We start from the raw sequence: 21,129 nt of genomic DNA on the forward strand, positions 1-21,129 counted from the left end.
GACTTCAGCCTACACGAGTGCTACCCTCTCTCAATGATTGTTCGCACTGTTTCCAATGCTGAGCGAAAATGGATGCATTGATTTTCATGGCACAGGGATCCTTGGTTACTGATGGTGGAGCCCTGCCATGGACAGCAGCTCTAAGCTGTGATTGGAGCAGGCTGATCCCAGCACTGCTGCCATTGGCTGCCTCCACAAATACACTTGCCTCATTACATACAAAGTTCCACTCGCCTGTGAGAAGGAGGGGGAAGCAAAGGGTGTGTTCAGGGGAGTAAAAGCCCTACACACTGTCTTACAGGTTGGATGTTTAAATGTATTGGTTCAGCTTTTTTTTTTTCTCCCCTTTAGATTTGTTGTACCCAGCCGAGGATTTAGGAACCAGAAAAAATGTAAAGTAGTCTACCTCAGAGACTAATGCTCAAGCCTTGTGGGGATTGAATTGGAGAATTGGAAAACAGGAAAACTTATCAGTGTAGGATATACATATTGCTTGAGTACCTTTTTATAATGACATTGTTTAATTTATCCATGCAAATATGTACTTACAATAAAATGTGCGTTGATACTGCTATTAAAACAAGTACACAGTAAAACTCTAAATTCAGAATGTTTTCATAATATACAGTAGTGCATATCACTGTAACATTAACCAGTAAGAGGTCATTTAAAGGGCCATCACTTAAATATTGAATTATATGCCAGAAGCCTCACTTTGTCTTCTGGACTCTGCTACCAGAATCATTTTTGACTTTGTTTATTAAATGTGCCTTTAAATGCTGCATTAATACATTCAAAGTAAATAACAATAATAATTAGCCACTAAATGTAAAGCTCTGATTGCCTAGCTCTTGAATGTGGGCTCAGGAGTATGGCATGCCATTTCATTCAATATTGAATAATTAAATAAATAGTAACATAAATAAATATGCCTATGAAATAAAAAACAAGGCTATGAAATAAATCCTGAAATTAAAAAATGAATAATAATAAGTTTAATACGTAAATAGGTTTTTATTTAAAATGTGGCTGTAAGAACTTGAATTCAGCTAGCGCAAATCCCCAGCGCCAGGAGTCTGATGCCAGGCCACCGCCAACTTCCCAAGTGGTCAGCACGTTTTTCACCAAAGAGGCAGAGGGAGTGAGGCAGAGGGAGTGATGCATAGGGAGTGAGGCAGAGGGGGTGAGGCAGAGGGGGTGAGGCAGAGGGAGTGAGGCAGAGGGAGTGATGCAGAGGGGGTGAGGCAGAGGGAGTGAGGCAGAGGGGGTGAGGCAGAGGGAGTGAGGCAGAGGGAGTGATGCAGAGGGGGTGAGGCAGAGGGAGTGAGGCAGAGGGAGTGAGGCAGAGGGAGTGAGGCAGAGGGAGTGAGGCAGAGGGGGTGAGGCAGAGGGAGTGAGGCAGAGGGAGTGAGGCAGAGGGAGTGAGGCAGAGGGAGTGAGGCAGAGGGGGTGAGGCAGAGGGAGTGAGGCAGAGGGAGTGAGGCAGAGGGGGTGAGGCAGAGGGGGTGAGGCAGAGGGAGTGATGCAGAGGGAGTGAGGCAGAGGGGGTGAGGCAGAGGGGGTGAGGCAGAGGGGGTGAGGCAGAGGGAGTGAGGCAGAGGGAGTGAGGCAGAGGGGGTGATGCAGAGGAAGTGAGGCAGAGGGAGTGAGGCAGAGGGGGTGATGCAGAGGGAGTGAGGCAGAGGGGGTGAGGCAGAGGAAGTGAGGCAGAGGGAGTGAGGCAGAGGGGGTGATGCAGAGGGAGTGAGGCAGAGGGGGTGATGCAGAGGGAGTGAGGCAGAGGGGGTAATGCAAAGGAAGTGAGGCAGAGGGAGTGAGGCAGAGGGAGTGAGGCAGAGGGAGTAAGGCAGAGGAAGTGAGGCAGAGGGAGTGAGGCAGAGGGGGTGATGCAGAGGGAGTGAGGCAGAGGGAGTGAGGCAGAGGGAGTGAGGCAGAGGGAGTGATGCAGAGGGAGTGATGCAGAGGGAGTGAGGCAGAGGGAGTGAGGTAGAGGGGGTGAGGCAGAGGGAGTGAGGCAGAGGGAGTGAGGCAGAGGGAGTGAGGTAGAGGGGGTGAGGCAGAGGGAGTGAGGCAGAGGGGGTGATGCAGAGGGAGTGAGGCAGAGGGAGTGATGCAGAGGGAGTGAGGCAGAGGGAGTGAGGTAGAGGGGGTGAGGCAGAGGGAGTGAGGCAGAGGGAGTGAGGCAGAGGGAGTGAGGTAGAGGGGGTGAGGCAGAGGGAGTGAGGCAGAGGGAGTGAGGCAGAGGGAGTGAGGTAGAGGGGGTGAGGCAGAGGGAGTGAGGCAGAGGGAGTGATGCAGAGGGAGTGAGGCAGAGGGAGTGAGGTAGAGGGGGTGAGGCAGAGGGAGTGAGGCAGAGGGAGTGAGGCAGAGGGAGTGAGGTAGAGGGGGTGAGGCAGAGGGAGTGAGGCAGAGGGGGTGATGCAGAGGGAGTGAGGCTGGGTTACTTTAGTCTGAATCTGTAAAATAAGCACACCCCATTCATTTCAACACCAGATGGAAATGAAAAGAGCTATAGATGTGACATTAGGAAATAAGAGTCCCCTGAAATAAATAAAACGAGACCTTTTAAAATAGTCCTTTTTAAAATAAAAACCTATTCATTTATGGAACAATATTGACTAATTTATATATTTATATTTACATTTATGTATATATTTATTACCCAATTGAATAATTTCAGGATTTATTTTATAGCCATATTTATATATTTCATAGAAACATTTATTTATATTGATATTATTAAAATATATTATATAAAAATGCCTTCCATTCAGAAGGGCCTGTTTAAGTAATTATTGAATGGATTTTTTTAATGAATCATGATAGGCAGATACATAAGTAATAACAAAACAAACAAATATGTTCTTAAAGGGAATACAATTATTGAATGTAACATTTGTTTTCATTTAGCGTATATTAATGCATAATTGAAATGTCATTTAATGTACACTTTACAATTACAATCATTGTATTATAGTTTAATATCGTAAAAGTAGAGCCTGCAAGTTATTTGTTGGTCCTGGAAACTGTAGTTCAAGGTTTAATTTATAATTACTATCTTTTTCTGGTACTTTCACCGTCTTCCTCAATCTTCATATGCTCAGCTTCAGCAGCTGAGTACAGCTAAGGATGGGTCATGCATATTGCGTCTCTTGTCGCTGTCTGTAAGACAACACTGAGGGCACAGAGGCACACAGCGACAGCTCGCTCCTAGTACCTTAACACATTGTTAAAAGCCGCTTGATAACGCTCAAGAATTACCACTTTGTTTATGTGAAGCTCGTGAGGAATAGTGAGCGGTGAGCATCTGCTTCTCCACGGGATCTTTTCTTCTGCTGGCAGTCTGAACACAGCGGTGAGTGATTGTGTGCATCCCTTTAGCGGCTCACACATAATTTGTTGACATTTTTTTCACATTCAGCGCCATTTGCAGACAGGTACACCTTCCGCCACTTGTATTGTTCCTCCTCTCAAACGCACTGGTTTTTATTCCGAAACAAACGGCCCCAGGGAATCTAGGGATTGTTTGAATAGAGTGCTAACATGCATCTACTAAATATGTGAGATCGTAGTTTAATGCCTGTGATGCGTGTGGACGAGAGCAAATGTGATGCTTAGGTCTTTTGTAAACAGCGATGCTTCTCATATTTCTCTTGCAGAAAGAATGCATTGAAACGATTAATCCAACGTTGCAAATGATTTGGTGTATTAGTCATCATTATCTCCGCCGCGCGCTCGCCATGTCTTCATGGGATCCAGTGATGGAGTAGGAGCAGTCGTTAGTGTCATGTGTTATTCCAGCAGACCACAGAATCATCATGGAGACTGTGTACAGTCAGCAGGGCTGCGAAATCTCTCAATGAGTGCGGGCCATGCTTTGATCGATTATATTGCAATCGTCTATAAATAAGTGCCGTATATTATATTGTTGTTGTTGTTGTTATTATTATTACTGTAAACGCAGTTAACCGGCAAACACTGGTTTTGTCTCCTTTTAATAAAAACTATATAACTACTTCTGAACAATAGAAGATTCATCCTAGTTTGTAATCTGACTGAGTAAACCTATAATTTCACTTCAGTGAAATACTTTAAAGGTGCTATACTTTATGGATTCAATAAGAAGACAAGAGAGAATTTAAAAAGCCATCTGCCAAATTTGACTGGAAACATAACACAATGCTCCAGTAGCTTTGAGATAATATTCCTGTCAATTTGGGCGATTTTGAAATAAGAACTAATTAATGAGCTGCTACTGAATGAACGAATTGGGAATCATTCTGTAGCACACGTGCGGGTTGTTGGATCCGGGGGAGGGGGTGAGGGCGAGGCAGGCGGGAGGCGGGTTGGACTCAGACCGACAGGAGAACACTTCATACTGTCATCCTAACCAGGGAACACACACACACACACACACACACACACACACACACACACACACACACACACACACACACACACACACACACACACACACACACACACTGCTCTGTTTCCCTCTCTGTCAGTTCTGTCATAGTTCAGAACACATGGGTCTTGGTTTAGTACAAACAATGCCAGGCTTGATGATGATGATGAGATGATGAACAGATTTAAACCCTGCTCTGGCCCCACCTATAAATATACATATGTAGTAATTGTTATACCTCTATGCCAGATTAGGTGCATGACTGATGTTTCTATTCTATTTTTCACTACAGTGGATGTTTTCAGTGTAAATATGTTTTTATAGATTACCATGGATATGCCCGGTGATTGTCACACAGCAAGGCCTGCAATGTGTTGTTTTTACTCTATTTGAACTCCCAAAAATTATCTTATTCCTCTCTGAGACTATTAAATACGAGTCTTTGTTGTTATGCAGCAACATTTCTGTCCCAATGAATTACCTCCTCACATTTTCTTTAAAATGTGTTAAATATTTATAAAAATGTAGGAGATTAAGGTCCTCTTTATCACACAACGCACAATAATGCACTTTAAAATGGCTTTATTTTCTTGACTGAGTTTTTTTGGTACATGCTCTCGTTTTGTCCTGAGTGTGCCGTAGCAGCCTGATAGTGTTCGTACACTTCAGTATCTACAGCTTTGAGTTAAAGACTCAATCCTTCTCTTATGGCCGGTGACGAGTGAGGCCGAATGTTTCCGTGTTGTCCGTCAGACCCATTATTTTCTTTAATTTCTTTAAATGTGGCACAAACGTCCACTTGGGCTCAAGGATTTACTGATTCAAATTTGGTGGTCAAAGGTCACTGTGATCTCGCAAAACACGTTTTTTAGCACGATAACATTTTGGGTAGACAATGATGTTAACTACAACATGAGTGCTTGGTGGAGGCAACAGCGAGGTGGTCTAGTTTTATTATGTCAATTTCAATAAATTGAGCTTGAAAGATCAACACAAATTCTTGATATTGATATTACATAAATTCTTCTCCACTTCATACTGGATGCAAAGCACATTTTTGCCTCGCGTTACTTGTGTGAGTTTGACCGCGGCATCATTTGTGTTTACTTGCGTCACAGATAAGGGACACCGCGTAACGCAAATGTCTCGCAATGCGCCATTACCATCATGCTTGGCATTAAGAATAGTAGTTTGACATAATAATCTTAACTGAAAGTCCACATACTACCTTTTCTGAAGTTTACAACTGCATCTTATGGACTTCTTCCTCTGACATTATTTGCTGAGAGAAGATGTGGTTGAAATCTAGCTAGTTAGTGGACATTCAGTTAAGATTATATTGTCCGACAAGTCATTAGTTTTTGGTGTGGATACTAATAGTTGCCAAATGTTGCACCATTTTGTTTTTAGGGATTGCATTGTGGCGATGGCAGTTAATTGATTGGTCAGGACTCCTGGTCCTGGATTGTGATAAAATATGGTATTTAGTATGCATTGAAAAAACGTAGACTTCATCTAGCGCCATCATCAGGTCAACATTTTTGTTCAATAATTTGATTTAAGATCAAATACCTGCAAACATGCTTGCAGAATCCTCCTAATGTCGTCTTGTGTTTAGCATCCTACGATAAAACTGGTTTGATCTCCATCTGTAAGATCAGTCATTTACATTGAGAATAGATATGGGCATGAAGTTGCTACAGTATACTGGGTGCAGTGCCCGTTCAGGATGTGCTCGTGTCACTGCTTCTTGGATTTTGTTGTAAGTCTATGCACATGTTTATGGTAGCAACGCTACATTCACATTACATCATGAGTGCCAAAGCTGCCATGAAAAGTCAAAGCCCTATTAAATGTGTGTGCCCAAGGTTTGGCAGAAAGTTGAAGTTCAGACCATAGATCAGGCCTATTTAACTATATTGTTCAGGGGGCCACATTTTCAGAAAGCTAAGGGCCCGGGGGCCGGACATTTCCCATAGCTATTATTTTAGGGGGATAAATTGACCCACTCTACCTTGCTCTGGCCTTATGACCACCATTTTTTTCTGCTAATATGTTTTTTCTTGGGTAGCATTTTTGATATACACTCCAGATATAAAACATATTTTTCGTCAAAACAAAGGATTAGAAAGATCTATGCGCCATGGTTAAGTTTTAAACTGGGGGAGCAAACTTGGAAAGACACATAATGGCGGAATGTCTTATGGTCATCTCCCAGATAAAATAAATTGTTATTTAAAATTAAAGTCTTGGATTAAGTCAAGAGACAGCCACATTATAGTAATAACAATTCTGTTAATATCATAGGGATATTTGTGTTTTGGTAAAACAGCGCCCCCATGAGCACACCAGTAACCATTCAGGCAGAGAGTGGTACTGCATGGGAGACGATGAGAGCCTTTCAAATTAAAATAATAATAATAAACTCGGATGAAGTTCTGTGAGAAGTTGATCAGGGATAGCTGCTAAAATGAGAAAGACACCACAGTAACTGTAGAAAGCCCTGTGTTGTGTGAATGTGGTGTTAGTGAAAAGAATGTCATTCTCGCCGGACTGCTTTTCTCTTCTGTCCATTTCCCGGTAATTGGAAAAATCCCGATGTTCAATAAGAAGAGGGATGAATACCTGGATAGAATTAAAATAATACTTTAACACATGCTCTTTGGTGGATTATGTGTTTGCTGAATTACAGGAGATGTTTGGACAAATTCAGAAAGAGATGGTCATTTTATCGGTATATTTGGTCGGTAATCAGAGCAGTAATGTTATTTCCTCGTTGTTTTTAACGCAGTTTTGCTGATGTGATGGTCTCTTGCTGCTGGATGGTGCTGCACGGCCGCTCCGGTAACCTGTACTGTGACTGTACAGATAAACGTCTAACGCGTTCGACACACATACACACACAAACGCGCACAAACGCACAAATCCTCATTTCTTTCATCGGTAACGTAACGTCAAGGACAGGTGTGCTATTTTGTGAGAGAATAGATGCAGAGACGTCCCATATTGTCCGTTAGCGAACGTGGCATGAACGTATAAAGAGAACAGAACGTGGTCACGCTGTGGTGTGGATTTTGATGTGCGTCTATAGCACATACGCTAACTGAAGTCGGACCGGGTTGATGCAGGGCACTGCACTCCCTCGGGTCCTGAGGAACACGCACGACAAGCGTGAAGTAGATCGGTTCCAGGGTTGGCGACATAATTGAAACTCAGACACACACACACACACACACACACACACACACACTCACACACACACAGATTCCTGTAGTTATAGTTTGATTATGGCCTCCTTCCATGAGGGTGGTAGCTGATATTTCATTAAGAGTCCAGTTACCGGACGATGTGAGAAGAGGGATTAGTTCTTCTTTAAAAGGTCTGGATCTGGCTTTAGCTACATCATCTGGTGTTACAGGAGCTGTGAGGTTGTTGTTTTGCACCTTTCCAATAGTTGGTAAGTCAAGAGTATTGAGAAACTGTTCTTTTGGGTACGCACTAGAAGAGGGCGTTTGTGTATATCAATTTTTATAAAGGTTGAATGTGTTTTTCATTTCTGTAGCATTGTGCCTCAGCCTCACCTGAGCAAACATCTCTGCTCTTGTGTATCTGTTTCCTAAATCACCATGACAACAGTCTAGTAGCCTTTGGGCCCACTTCATAAGAGTCCTGCTTACAAGACTTTTCTTTTTCTCCTCCTTAAGATACTGTCTATTTCCCCTTTTTAATGTTTATTATTTGGTGAAGTAGTTCAATGTTCAGCTAAATTCCTCTACACATCTTTTTATTTCCATTATTTGGGTAGTTATTGCTTTGTTATTCATTATGCTTACATTTAATCTCCAGGTAGTGTTTTTCTGTCCACTATTCAAGAGTACATTTAAGTGAATCGCGAATATCTGCCACCCCAATTGTACAGTATTTTACCTTATGTAGATCACAGCTAATCAGAAATGCGTAATCAATTCTAAAATGAGTTTTGTGTGAGAATGTGTAGAATCTTTTTCCATTGAAGGTAGTTCTGTCTCATAGATAAACCACTCCCTGTTCCTTCAGAGATGCATTCATGAATTTAGCTAAGTCAGTCTTTTTGTACTTGTGTCTCTTTTGTGATCTAGTATCACATTAAAGTCCCCCGCACACATTACAGTGGCTTCTGATTCTGAAGCCATAACTGTGAATAAGAATTGAAAGAAATGTGTGTCCCTCTCTGATCAGCGTTTACGTTGATTTATGTGACCATCTCATGTTCTAATTTTCCTTTGACAATAATTGATCGTACTTCTTTGTCATTCATTTCTTTCAAGAAATCAAAATTGGTTGAGTTTTGTATACATATTGCCACTCCTGTTTTGCGACTGTGCCTGTATGTGCTATGGAATGTGTTTCTAAAACCACATTTCTTTAGCTTCTCCTGTTCCTGTATGTTTCCTGTATGAAGACTTACCTTGCTTCTTTTTAATTGGGTTGTTCAGCCCGTTAACTTCCATTGACACCAGTGACATATTACTCATATTTGTTCTTCCTTCCTTTTTAAAAGTTCTTCTTTAAATGTGCTAAACTGATTTTAGTTCAGTTATAAAGTCCTGAATTTTCTCAACGATATCTTTCAAACCTGAGCTCAGCCCACCATTTTGGGAATGGTTGATCAGGAGCTTGTTTATGCTGCCATCTTAATTATTAAAAAAAATGTATTAGACTACCATTTCAAACCTTGAAACTGCCTAACCCTAACCTTTTTAGTGTATTCCTTCTTCACTAGAAACTTGGTAATGTACCTGCACTCGTTTCAGAGCCGTGTAAAGTGTTGATATTGATTGCTTCCATCACTGTCACTGATGCCTGCTGTCAACATCTTTATTCCTGAGGCCTAGTTAGGGCTCTGCTGTGTTTGTGTCTTAGTGCTTTTATTTCTTCACTTGTGTCTTTCATCAAATACTCCATCTTCTGATTTCATGTGGATCAGGCCACTGGGATGTTTCCAGAGCTCGTGCCATCAGAGCGGCCCTGTGTGGATGCAGCCGTGACTGATAGACATGCAGCTTCCTCTGGCCTCATCATCAGCACACAGCAGCCTTTAATCCCACACAGGGCCCGATTAATTTTAAAGCCGCTTTCAGTCCTTAAGCTCACTTTCAGCACTCTGACACAAGCTACCACACAGCCAGAAATAAAGATATGCATAAGTATGTTTTTATCTTTTATTACAAATGCATTTCAGTTTGAACCTTTTTAACAAACCTTACTCCTTAATCATCAAATAATGTCATCGCATCACTACGTTGTCCCCAGACATGCAGTTGAGTTGGGTTGTATGCTTTGATGCTCCATGATAAAGTAAGATATTTTCCATCTCTTGGGCTTCAGAACATTGTCTGAATGTTTACTGAAGAGGTGGACAAATACAGAAAAAGAGTACGTGTAGTCTGTGGTCTGTGGTGTATTCGTGTAGCGGCTGGGTAGAATCTCTGACTTCTGACCTCACAGCAGCTTAGTGCAACAATGTTTTTGACCTTCAGAATGTCCTCTAAAGTAGAGCAGCAGAGCTAGGCTGTTTAAATTCCCATTGGTAGGATCTATAACAACAGAGTCTTGTGGTCAGTCAGTCTGTCCCTTTGTCCAGACATCTGTATGGAAGTTGGCTGTAGAGTAATTGCACTCAGAGGATAACTACTTTGATTTTGCCGACCTGTTTTCTTCTCGACAAATTTGACATTGAAGCCCAACCTCTGATGAGCCTACAGACCGGTGGACCTCCACGGTGCTGCTCAGATGCTTTCTGTTCATTGTTTTGCTGACTTTAAACACACTTAGAATTATGTCTGTTCCATAGTAGCAAATTGGATAACTTGGAATGGGGAAAATGACATGCGTCGAGCATGTTTATGTAAATATTGTGATTACTTGAACAATTGAATGATATCCTTTTTAAAGAACAGCTGTCTGCGCCGTGTAAACCTTTTATAATGCTGGACTCTTAGACCTTTTTTTTCACAGCGATAACTATGAATGTGTTCTTATGTTATTGCTTGTCCCTTGTCATCAGTCATGACAGTCCCTTCAATATATTTTGATATCATATAAGAAAAATAGTAGCTGCAACAGAATGTTTGTTACTGTACATCAACAGTAAGATCAAGTTGTATTAAGTCACAAGATATATTTGCAATGCTGATGAAAAAGCAATATTGAAGTAATATTTTCCGACAGTAAAGTGACGTTAGAAATAAGACCTCTGTAACTGTCACTAATCCCACCACACATGTTCAGTCAGTGTAGCAATATTATGAGGGCTGATCCCTAAACCTGGATGTTTCCATTCATCATCTGAGGAGGAAACAAATGTTGTCAGTTAGTTCCTCACACTTCAGACCAGCACCAGATAAAAGCATGGCAGGCTACAAAGTTTTACAGACCTAGTATTTTTTTACAATTACTTTACATCACATCCACTTTCTGGCTCTGATGTGGAAATCTAATGTTTTCACATCACAGATGATGCTCATGTTAAAAGCCAGTAAAGTGAGTCTTAAATGTACACAGGAGACTTTTCAGTCGTGTTTTTCAGTTGTCCATCTCAACCACATGATAGAGTCACTTGTCTTATAATCATACTGCTGTATAATCACTTGTATAGTTATCTTCAGGCATATTTTAAGCTTCAAGTCTAGTATATTCTATTCTTACGTTACCAAAACACAGGTGACCCACACTTAATACTGTGCCTGAACGCATCTTGTGTGTAATAATAATAATAATAATAATAATAATACATTTTATTTATAGAGCGCTTTTAAAAGGTACTCAAAGACACTTTGGTACTCAGTAGACACTGCTGCTGCTCTGCTAGCATGCTGCTCTTACTACGCAGCCTATGTGGACACAGTGTAACAGGTACATTTGACATGTACTATTATCAGAGTGTATTGTGGAACAGCTGCTCTGCAGGTTTTCTGAACGGTAATATAACATACTAACCCACGCTGAGTCCATTTTTAGCCAAGTGTGTTCTAGTTAAGGTGCAATTATGTGTTCGAAGCTTCAGCCCAAAATAATAAGCAGGCCTTGAACCAGCACTTAGAACTATTCTGTCTTTCACTACTACAGATTCCGCCTGCATTCATTTTTCATGCAGTTCAGATATATAGATAATCACATCCTTCCCTTTCATGACACAGAAATGTAATGGTTATAACCAATTTTATGTTAGACTAAATGTAACTTTGTCGCATAGGAAAACCCAATTGATTATAATCACAATACAAATGACAAGTGACTGTGGTAGGAGGGAGGAACATTTCCTTATGTGAAGCTCGAGGAACACAGAGCTCATTATTTTGTATTAGCTCCACATTTTCACGTCTTCAGACAGTCTAAGCTCCTGATGTCATGTTGATTTATAATGACATTAACCTGTCAGAAGAGCAGGGGTGAACGTGTGGAACAAGCATGGTTTTATTCCAGCCAACGGTTCCTTTCACTGATCAACACACTTTAAGCTGAAACAGGAGGAGGTGCGGAAGTGGCCTGAAAAGCTGCAGACTAGAGTTCTCTGGGACACCTGCTACAAACTGCTGCCTTAGACAATACGCTAACTGATCAACCATGACAACATGAACTACCTGTTTGTATGTTTATTTCTTATTATACACTCCTCAGTACACCTGGAGCTTTTCTCTGCCCTGTCAGCATTTGTGCAGCTGTGCCAGCATCCACTCAGCACTGTGGACTGCCAGCAGCGTCTGAAACTTCATGTGGGGGCAAGCTGTGATTTCTGTCCGCAGACCTTATAGTGTTGTATCATGTGCCATAAGCATATTAAACAAAAAATAATGTATTTTGTTTCTTAACTTTAACCTCAGTCGTCGTTCGAGCACGTCTAAAGGCAAAATTGTTCCTAGCCGTTATGAATGGTGACTGGTAAAGCATGCAGGAATAGCCTTCTCCTGGATAGACATGATGGGAACACTCCATGTCATTTTCCTGATCAAAATAACTGATTCATCCCGATATTCTCACATTTATTTATCCTGTGTGTGTGTGTGTGTGTGTGTGTGTGTGTGTGTGTGTGTGTGTGTGTGTGTGTGTGTGTCATTTTAAAGAGATATAATGTTCAATCACCACCAGCTGCTAAGATTCATATCCATTCTCAAACATGAACAGAATAGAGCCTCTTCAGTTTTTCCTAAATAATCTGATTACTCTACCAAGAAGTAAAAATGCATGCTCCTTCCCATTTGATACAAAATATGTTTGTACTGTATCTAATTCCTCACTTTAGCCGGCAAACACACAACTGACTTGGATTTCTTGTTTCAATTGTAATATGTAATATATTTTGTATTAAAATAAGTGCTTTGTGGGGGGCTCTAACAACAGAGCTCTCATTGAAACACCTGGATCATCCTGAGGGACAAGAGGATGATGGGGATGTGTTGAAATCCAGAATGGCAGAAACACAGATATTCAAACAACAGCCTCTGAGCACTGATTGGCTCGAGGAACGCTGGCAGGGAGATCATTGGCCGGATATAACGTCAGAGTTGTGAATGAAAGTGACGTACTAGAGTGGAGTGGGGGAAAAAGCAAGAATTCCCAATAGAAGTGAGATTTAAATTGATTACCGCCCCCTCGAGCTACAACCGTAAAATACTGCATGTGAGTTGATGCGTCAGTATGAACAGCCTAATAATTATAATGTAGTCATAGCCTAGTCTTTAACTGCAACTGTGAAATGTTGTGACAGCTACATCAGACGCTGATTGCTTCTCTTTGCTAAAGGTGTCCTTGTACAGCAGCTTATTGTTGCACAGTTTTCCATACATTGCTGTTTCTCTTTTCTTGAACCTTCTTCTCTGACTGTCATAGAGTTTCAGCTGCCAGCTGATGCAGCTTGTTGAGCCGCAGACCTCCACCACTGTAATGAAGTGTCTGTGCAGGTCTGAGAATGTAAATGTGAGCAGACAGCTCTCATATGGCCACATTAACCACAGTGCTGTTGCTGGTATGAGAAGATGATGGGGAAATGGAGCAAGTGGTCATGACAGGCAGACAAGATGATGCGTGTTTTATCAGAAGGGTGAAAAATCCAGCGGTACCTGGAGTTAAGTGTCGCCATTAGCATCAAGTTAAAGTAAGACAGTAGTTTGTAACCTTGTGGAAATAGATTGAGAAAGCCAGTGTGAAATAACTTACCCAACAACTTGAATTCTGGATAGTGACCTGTATGACACACAGCTATATATAAAAACCGACCCGATGCCACATGCAGCCCCACTGTCGACATCTTCATCATCATCATCATCATTGAACACCTGCCTTGAGGAGATAAAGGCTTGGATGAAAGACAATTTCCTTCAATTAAATAGTTCAAAAACAGAGGCTATTTTAGTTGGCACACCACACCAGGTCCAGTCTTCCCCCATAACCCACATCACCTTTTCTGGCCACATACCCCTATCACCATCAGTCACCAACCTTGGTGTAAGATTTGACCCTCACCTGACCTTTGACACCCACATCAAACATCTGTGCGAGACCTCCTTCTACCACCTCAGGAACATTGCAGAGCTCCGCCCCACACTCTCCCTGTCAGATGCTGAACAACTCGTCCACGCCTTTGTCTCCTCAAGGCTGGACTACTGCAACGCTCTCCTCATCGGGATTCCAAGCGGGAGCCTTCAAAAGCGCCAATACATCCAGAACAGCGCCGCTAGGATCCTGATGAGGGTGCGAAAATATAACCACATCACACCCATTCTCCACTCCCTCCACTGGCTTCCTGTCGCATTCAGGATCGAATACAAAATCTCCCTACTCACCCATCAGTGCATACATGGAAATGCTCCTCCGTACCTCAAGGAACTCCTCCCCCAACAAACCTCCACACGCAACCTCCGCTCCTCTAAAAAAACTTTGCTCCACCCCCCCCCAGGACCAAGCTCCGCACCATGGGCGATCGGGCCTTCTGCTCAGCCGCTCCTCACCTGTGGAATTCCCTCCCAGAACACCTGAGGGCTCCACGGGCCACCGACTCCTTCAAGAAGGACCTAAAAACCTTTTTCTTCACAAAAGCATTTCCGTAAAATCTTATGTCTGTTGTCCTGCATTTTAGCGCCTTGAGATTGCTTTTAGCTTTGAAAGGCGCTTTATAAATATTTTTTTAATTATTATTATTATTATTATTATTATTATTATTATTATTATTATTATTATTATTATTATTATTATTATTATTATTATTATTATTATTATGACGGGCTGCCTGTAGGGTGGCTCCAGCTGATGGAAACTTGCCTGCTTGATACTGAGGAACCAAAGCCCCTCTCCACTCAAAAATATGTTTCACTGTGCAGAAAAATGTCTGTGCAGGGCCACTAGATACCACTCTTGATATCAACTCAATACCATAAACCCCATGTACTTCAACATACACTCCTTTTATTACTGTTTGCCTTTTTTTTTTTTTTTTAGATAAACAGACCATAATTCCCTCTCTAATATCTATTCTATGCTGCTGTGAATACATCTCCTTCAAACAACTGGATTTATTTAAGTTTCTTGCCAGACTACATTGAACACGTCATGATAATGTTATAATTTAGCTTTGCCTAATACTAATTTTTACTGAATAGAGTTTGAATACATCCCAAGTCTCTTATTTGACATTTCCTCGCTTCTCGCTTGACCTGGAAGTCGTTCTGTTGCGCTATCTTCAAGACCATCTCAAAGCTCTTATTTCTGCTTGGAGGAGCGAGGAGGGATCTCTGAGGAGGGAGGAGCGAGGAGGGATCTCTGAGGAGGGATCTCTGAGGAGCGAGGAGGGATCTCTGAGGAGGGATCTCTGAGGAGGGAGGAGGGATCTCTGAGGAGGGAGGAGGGATCTCTGAGGAGCGAGGATGGATCTCTGAGGAGGGATCTCTGAGGAACGAGGAGGAGGGATCTCTGAGGAGCAAGGAGGAGGGATCTCTGAGGAGCGAGGAGGAGGGATCTCTGAGGAGCGAGGAGGAGGGATCTCTGAGATCTCTGAGGAGCGAGGAGGGATGAGCGAGGAGGGATCTCTGAGGAGCGAGGAGGAGGGATCTCTGAGGAGGGATCTCTGAGGAGCGAGGAGGGATGAGCGAGGAGGGATCTCTGAGGAGTGAGGAGGGATCTCATTTTGTCAGTAGAAAAGGTCCCTGTAAGCAGGACACAGTAATCTGTTAATGACAGACTGCAGGTTGTTATTCATGTGCAGGTGTTTGTTAGACAGGTACCTGCTGCTGCTGCTGCTCTGACACTGATAACTGTCTTTAATAATATTAGCACAGTGCACATGTGTGCAGACACTAACTCGATCAACAGTCTCTGTGATGTTAAAGCCGACTGACCGCTGATCAGCTGTGATCAGAAACATTTCTCTTAAACCACATCTCCTCGCCTCCTCTCTCCTCACATGTTTTCCACAAGACGCAAGTGAGGGAAACGTGGATGCAATTTAAGAGACTTGGGATGTACCCTATGTAACCTCCGTTCACCAGCTGCTAACAGCTAACAAATAACAGCTAACGTTAACTAGCTGTCCTGCAGATTTCAGCATAGATGTTTTGTTATCAGGACGGGCCTGATGGTACTACCAACACTATGGTACCTGCAGGACTGTTGAAAAACAAGTTGAAATCAAGTTTTCCGAATTTTGGCATTGAGTTGGTACCATCCATAGTGTACAAGCAGGACTTTGTGACATCACAAATGGTTTTACAGCCAATCACGGTTGAGTATGTGGACTTTGCATCGTAAGTGGGTGTTTAGGTTTGAAGCCTCCAGTGCACACGCGTACATGTTTGAAATTAAAAACATGTTCATGGATAATTGTATTGATAATAACGATACACAATAATACAAACTTGGGAGCAGTTGTTTAAAAACAAAATGATAACTTAAAGTTTGCTTATCAGCATTAAGAGCTCATTGGGGGCAGCTGTAGCTTTGGTGGTAGTTTTAGTCATTACACAGAATGTAGGATTGGAGGTTAAAGATGTCCCGTTTACATCCTGTTAGAATCAGCACCAGCCAGACTGTGTGTTTTGACCCCCTGGCATTAACATATCAATATGTTCTCGGCTTGTCTGATGGCTGTCTCTGTTGTTGTTTATTTGACTTGATTTTGTCCTCTACCTCCACAGCTGTTGCCATGACAACAGACGAGGCGGAGAGTCACCAGAAGAAGCCGAGGCAGCAGGAGGAAGCCGGCCAAGACGCCAGGCCGCCCTCACCGGAGGAGGAGCAGCTCCGGCCCCGCAACCGCAACTCTGCCGGCCGCGGCCTCTCCCGCCTCTTCTCCTCCTTCCTGAAGAGGCGCTCGCAGTGTGAGAGTGAGGCGGGAGAGAAGAACGACAAGGAAGAAGAAGAAGCTAAAGCCCCCATCGCTGACCCTGAACCTGAACTGAGGACCGAGGGAGAGGTCGCCCTGGACCAGCACTCAGTGAGCAGTGCTGAGGCTCAGGTGAGCCTGCATGCTGTGTCCCTGTCTGCTGTACACACATCTGTTCAATGGATGACCAAGTATTCTAATAAAACACTGGTCTTACACAAACAATGAGATTCTGCTGGCAAAACATTATTTACTCAAATGTAGATTTTTTAAGATCTCCTGTTTTACATTAATACATATTAATAGTATTAATGAATTGTTGACATGTTTTTATCAGTATTCTGTGGCAGTCATGTTCTCAGTTGTATTGTAATGAGCTTATGTAATGTCCTCCAGAAGGAACCTTTGTATTTAAATGTGTAAATGTTACAAGAAGAGAGATGATTAGAGATGGATTATAACCACGGGAGGTGGTGCATACATAATCCTACACCCAAGTGAGACCACGTCAGTGAGCTGTCTGTAGAAGTAGTCTCTAGTCTACAGGGTCAGTTCCCTGTTCACAGCAGCTGAAATTACAATAAAATGCACCATCATAGTCCCATACAAAGCAACTGGAAGAAAGAAGCTTGTGATTTAAAAGTGAACAGAAGAAGCAATGTGCTGTTGTAGCATTTATCTGATCCCTGCTGTGGATGTGTCAGTGAAAACCTTTCCAAAACTGCCTATAGTCGAGACCAAATCTGTCACAAAGACACATTAAGAGAGTGGAGACAGCATCATAATTAAAGTGTCTTTGTCAGGCTCTCCAGGTAGAGAAGAAAGAAGCTGAGGAGGAAGAGGGCGGAAAGGACAAAGAGAACGACAAGGAGAAAAGAGAGGAGGCTACCCTGGAGAAGGAGGACAAGGAGAAGGAGGAGGAGGAGAAGGAGAAGGAGTCTGGTCCTGAAGGAGGCCAAAAGAGAGAGGAGGAGGAGGAGGAGAAGGAGGAGGAGGAGGAGAAGACGACAGAGGAGGAGGACAAAGCTCCCAGAGCTCCACGCCGACCTAAGACCATGCAGATCAAAGTCACCCTGCTGGATGACACTCTCTATGAGTGTGAGCTGGATGTAAGAGCATTGTTTTTATACTTTCATACATTATGCACACACAAAAAGGAAAAGGGACGGGGACTCTTTGTGGTGTGGCTCTTGTTCTCTAATATACAGTGATCTCCTCAGGAAGTCACCAAAGAAGTCAGATGTTATTAGCAGTAGCACTCCCTAAAACTATTCTACAATAAGTTACCGTCATTTATGTGTGTAAAGCTTGTTTGTTAGCTACATCCATGTTAACCCTGCTGAATCTAGAAATGCCAACAAGTGTTCAGTACAGGTCATCAAGAGGATCAAAACACAACTCTGAGTCAAAGATTACACCGAGGTTACAGGCCTCTTTTAACACAATTAAACAAAGCACCCAGACTAGATGAGAGAAAGTTAATTCTGCTCGTGGTCGGACCAGAAGGGGTGATCATTATTTCTATAACACATAGTTGGTACCACGCTTTATCGGGACATACAGTTACATATCAACCATGTAGCAATAAAAATCAATATTATGTGTACTCATGATTTGCCCCAGGGGTACCATGTGTATGTGTGTGTGTGTGTGTGTGTGTGTGTATATATATATATATATATATGTATATGTGTATGTGTGTATATATATATATATATGTATATGTGTATATATATGTATATGTGTATGTGTGTGTATATATATGTATATGTGTGTATATATATATGTATATGTGTGTATATATATGTATATGTGTATGTATGTATGTGTGTGTATATATATATATTATATATATATATATATATATATATATATATATATATATATATATATATATATATATATATGCTGCAACATAGTTTTTCAGGTGGTTGATTAAGACATTGTAGTGCACACAAAAGTAACAAAAAGAGCAATTTGACCCGATACCCACAATTCCCAATTATACACATCCTAAACCTCAGTGCAACAGCAATTACTAATGACACGCCTAAAGCTCTCTGTCTTTTTTTAACAAACCTTTTCCTTTCGTCCATAATCTTCTTAAGAATCATACTCTGCAGAACTTCTTATCTTGTTCAATATGTACCACCACAAGATCTAAAATCTGAAACTTCAGCAGGAGAATAGTAATCTATTAGACCTCAAACGACAAGCCTAAATGGATATTCAACAACAGAATATCTTAATTTTCATAAAGATGCTTTAACTTTAATGTTTAGTTGGACAGAATTGTGTCTCCAGTCCCGTCTCAGACCGGTCTCTGCTTCAGTTTGTACCTGGCCATTAATCCCTTCTGCTCCCTGTGAGCCTCTGCGCTGTGATGGCAGGTTGTTTAATGTTTACTTATTCAGTGTCTTGTTCCCTATATGCATGCGTGTGTCAGAAACATGCAAAAGGTCAGGAGTTGTTCATGAAGGTGTGTGACCACCTCAACCTGCTGGAGAAAGACTACTATGGCCTGGTCGTCTGTGAGACAGCCACCATGAAGGTGAGCTGAATTATTTTATTATCATTAATTAGTATTGCAACAATCCCAACCTCAATATTTGATTAAGACAAGAAAAAGGCAACTCTTTATATGGAAATGTCACTGATGGTTAGATTTGCTTTAAATAACTTATTTCACTGAACAGTGTTTGATGATATCAGATCTCATGCTACATCCCTCATTTTCTTGATCAGACTTGGATGGACCTAACCAAGGAGATCCGCAGGCAGGTACAAGGTGAGCGGAGCTTTACCCACAATACACCTTCTCTTCTCATTTTCATGTTTCTAACACGTGTTTGCACATATTTCATCACACATTCCTTTTCTCCCTCAAGGTGCCGTCTATAATTTCACCTTCAATGTGAAATTCTATCCACCAGACCCAGCCCAGCTCTCTGAAGACATAACAAGGTACTGCATGGGTCCGAGATTTTGTCAACTGCTACCTACAAACATAATTTTCTTGTATCAAATGCGCAATGTGGACTGGTTGTATTTCTCCAGTTGACAGGATAATGATAGGATAGGAGAACATGCATGGGGTATACAGTGGTGGAGTGCATGTGTGTTCCAGTCATATTACTAACAAGCCAACACAATAAGTGCCAACATTAGCACCTGTAAAATTAGTCCAAGTCAAACATTAAAACAACAAATGTGTGCAATTAATGCAACTTGGATGGTTCTAGCCGTATGGGCATGAGCTGAAATACAGTGTATCTACAAAAGCCTTAATTCACTTGGCCAGCCTTCTCCAGGTTAATGAGTCTGACATATTGTAATCAAACAGGTGCATAGCTTATGAGAGAGAAATTGATCATTAAAGCTCAGAATTGACCTTTAATTAGTAGTGTGATAAACAATTACATGTTATTATGAATCCGGAGTTCCATTCAAAGTACATGTGATCACGGTTTGTGCATTGCAGGTACTACCTGTGTCTCCAGCTGCGGAAGGACATCCTGCAGGGCCGCCTTCCCTGTTCCTTTGTCACCCTGTCCCTGCTGGGCTCCTACGCCCTGCAGTCGGAGCTGGGCGAGTACGACCCAGAGGTGCACGGAAACGAATACACCAAGGATATGAAAATGGCCCAGGGTCAGACCAAGGAGCTGGAGGACAAAATGATGGAGCTTCACCGTACATACAGGTCAGAACACTGTCAACCAGTGTTGGAAGTGGATGTGTGATGTTACATTCATTCACAAAATATAAGCTAAAACACAAGTGAGGGAAAACAACACCTTCCCTTCTCTCTTAAAAAAGGAGATTCATTAGTTAAATGACTCAAAACTAATAAACTTGGTTTGAACCAAGGTGCTCTGGTTAATGATTTCAAAATGTTTTGGATGCCATAAATGTAAATGATGGCTGTCAAACCCAGACACACTTTCAGCATGTATATCACAGTCACAGTAACTAAAGGTTGTGTTGGATTCCTGCTGTGGTGTTGTGGCAGGTCAATGAGTCCAGCCCAGGCAGACCTGATGTTCCTGGAGAACGCCAAGAAACTCTCTATGTACGGAGTTGACCTCCACCAGGCCAAGGTGAGCACAGGAACTTCAACTCTTCAGCTGCTCTGCTAGTCAGCTGCTCTTAATCGCTTATTGCTTGAAAAAGTGCCTAGTAAGTTATCCTTGTATCCTTCATAGATCATTCAAACATATAATACACAGAATCTGAGTGTGAAAGTGGTTCAGCCTTCCAATGCTCCATGAAAACAAACGATTAAAAGAAAACTCAATGTGTTTGCTGCTTCTTCTGTTAGTATTTTTAATGCCATGCATCAGAGAAGCAGGCATGCTTGGCCTGAAAAGCA

At 42.1% G+C, this 21,129-nt stretch overlaps 1 protein-coding gene across 8 annotated transcripts in view; it reads left to right on the forward strand.

Moving 5' to 3' along the window:
* The first annotated feature begins 3,235 nt into the window (after window positions 1-3,235).
* epb41a (erythrocyte membrane protein band 4.1a) overlaps window positions 3,236-21,129 on the forward strand; it is a 67,079-nt gene continuing 49,185 nt past the window's right edge. For all 8 annotated transcript variants that reach the window (XM_029443198.1, XM_029443199.1, XM_029443204.1 and 5 more), the window contains exons 1-8: window positions 3,236-3,355; window positions 16,573-16,892; window positions 17,564-17,869; window positions 19,207-19,311; window positions 19,506-19,548; window positions 19,649-19,724; window positions 20,242-20,460; window positions 20,770-20,857. In XM_029443198.1, the coding sequence (XP_029299058.1) occupies window positions 16,581-16,892; window positions 17,564-17,869; window positions 19,207-19,311; window positions 19,506-19,548; window positions 19,649-19,724; window positions 20,242-20,460; window positions 20,770-20,857 (1,149 nt within the window). In that variant the 5' untranslated portion in view covers window positions 3,236-3,355; window positions 16,573-16,580. The remainder of the gene's footprint in view (window positions 3,356-16,572; window positions 16,893-17,563; window positions 17,870-19,206; window positions 19,312-19,505; window positions 19,549-19,648; window positions 19,725-20,241; window positions 20,461-20,769; window positions 20,858-21,129) is intronic.

Source organism: Cottoperca gobio, chromosome 11 (assembly GCF_900634415.1).
Source record: "Cottoperca gobio chromosome 11, fCotGob3.1, whole genome shotgun sequence".
In the NCBI taxonomy this organism is placed as follows: Eukaryota; Metazoa; Chordata; class Actinopteri; order Perciformes; family Bovichtidae; genus Cottoperca; species Cottoperca gobio.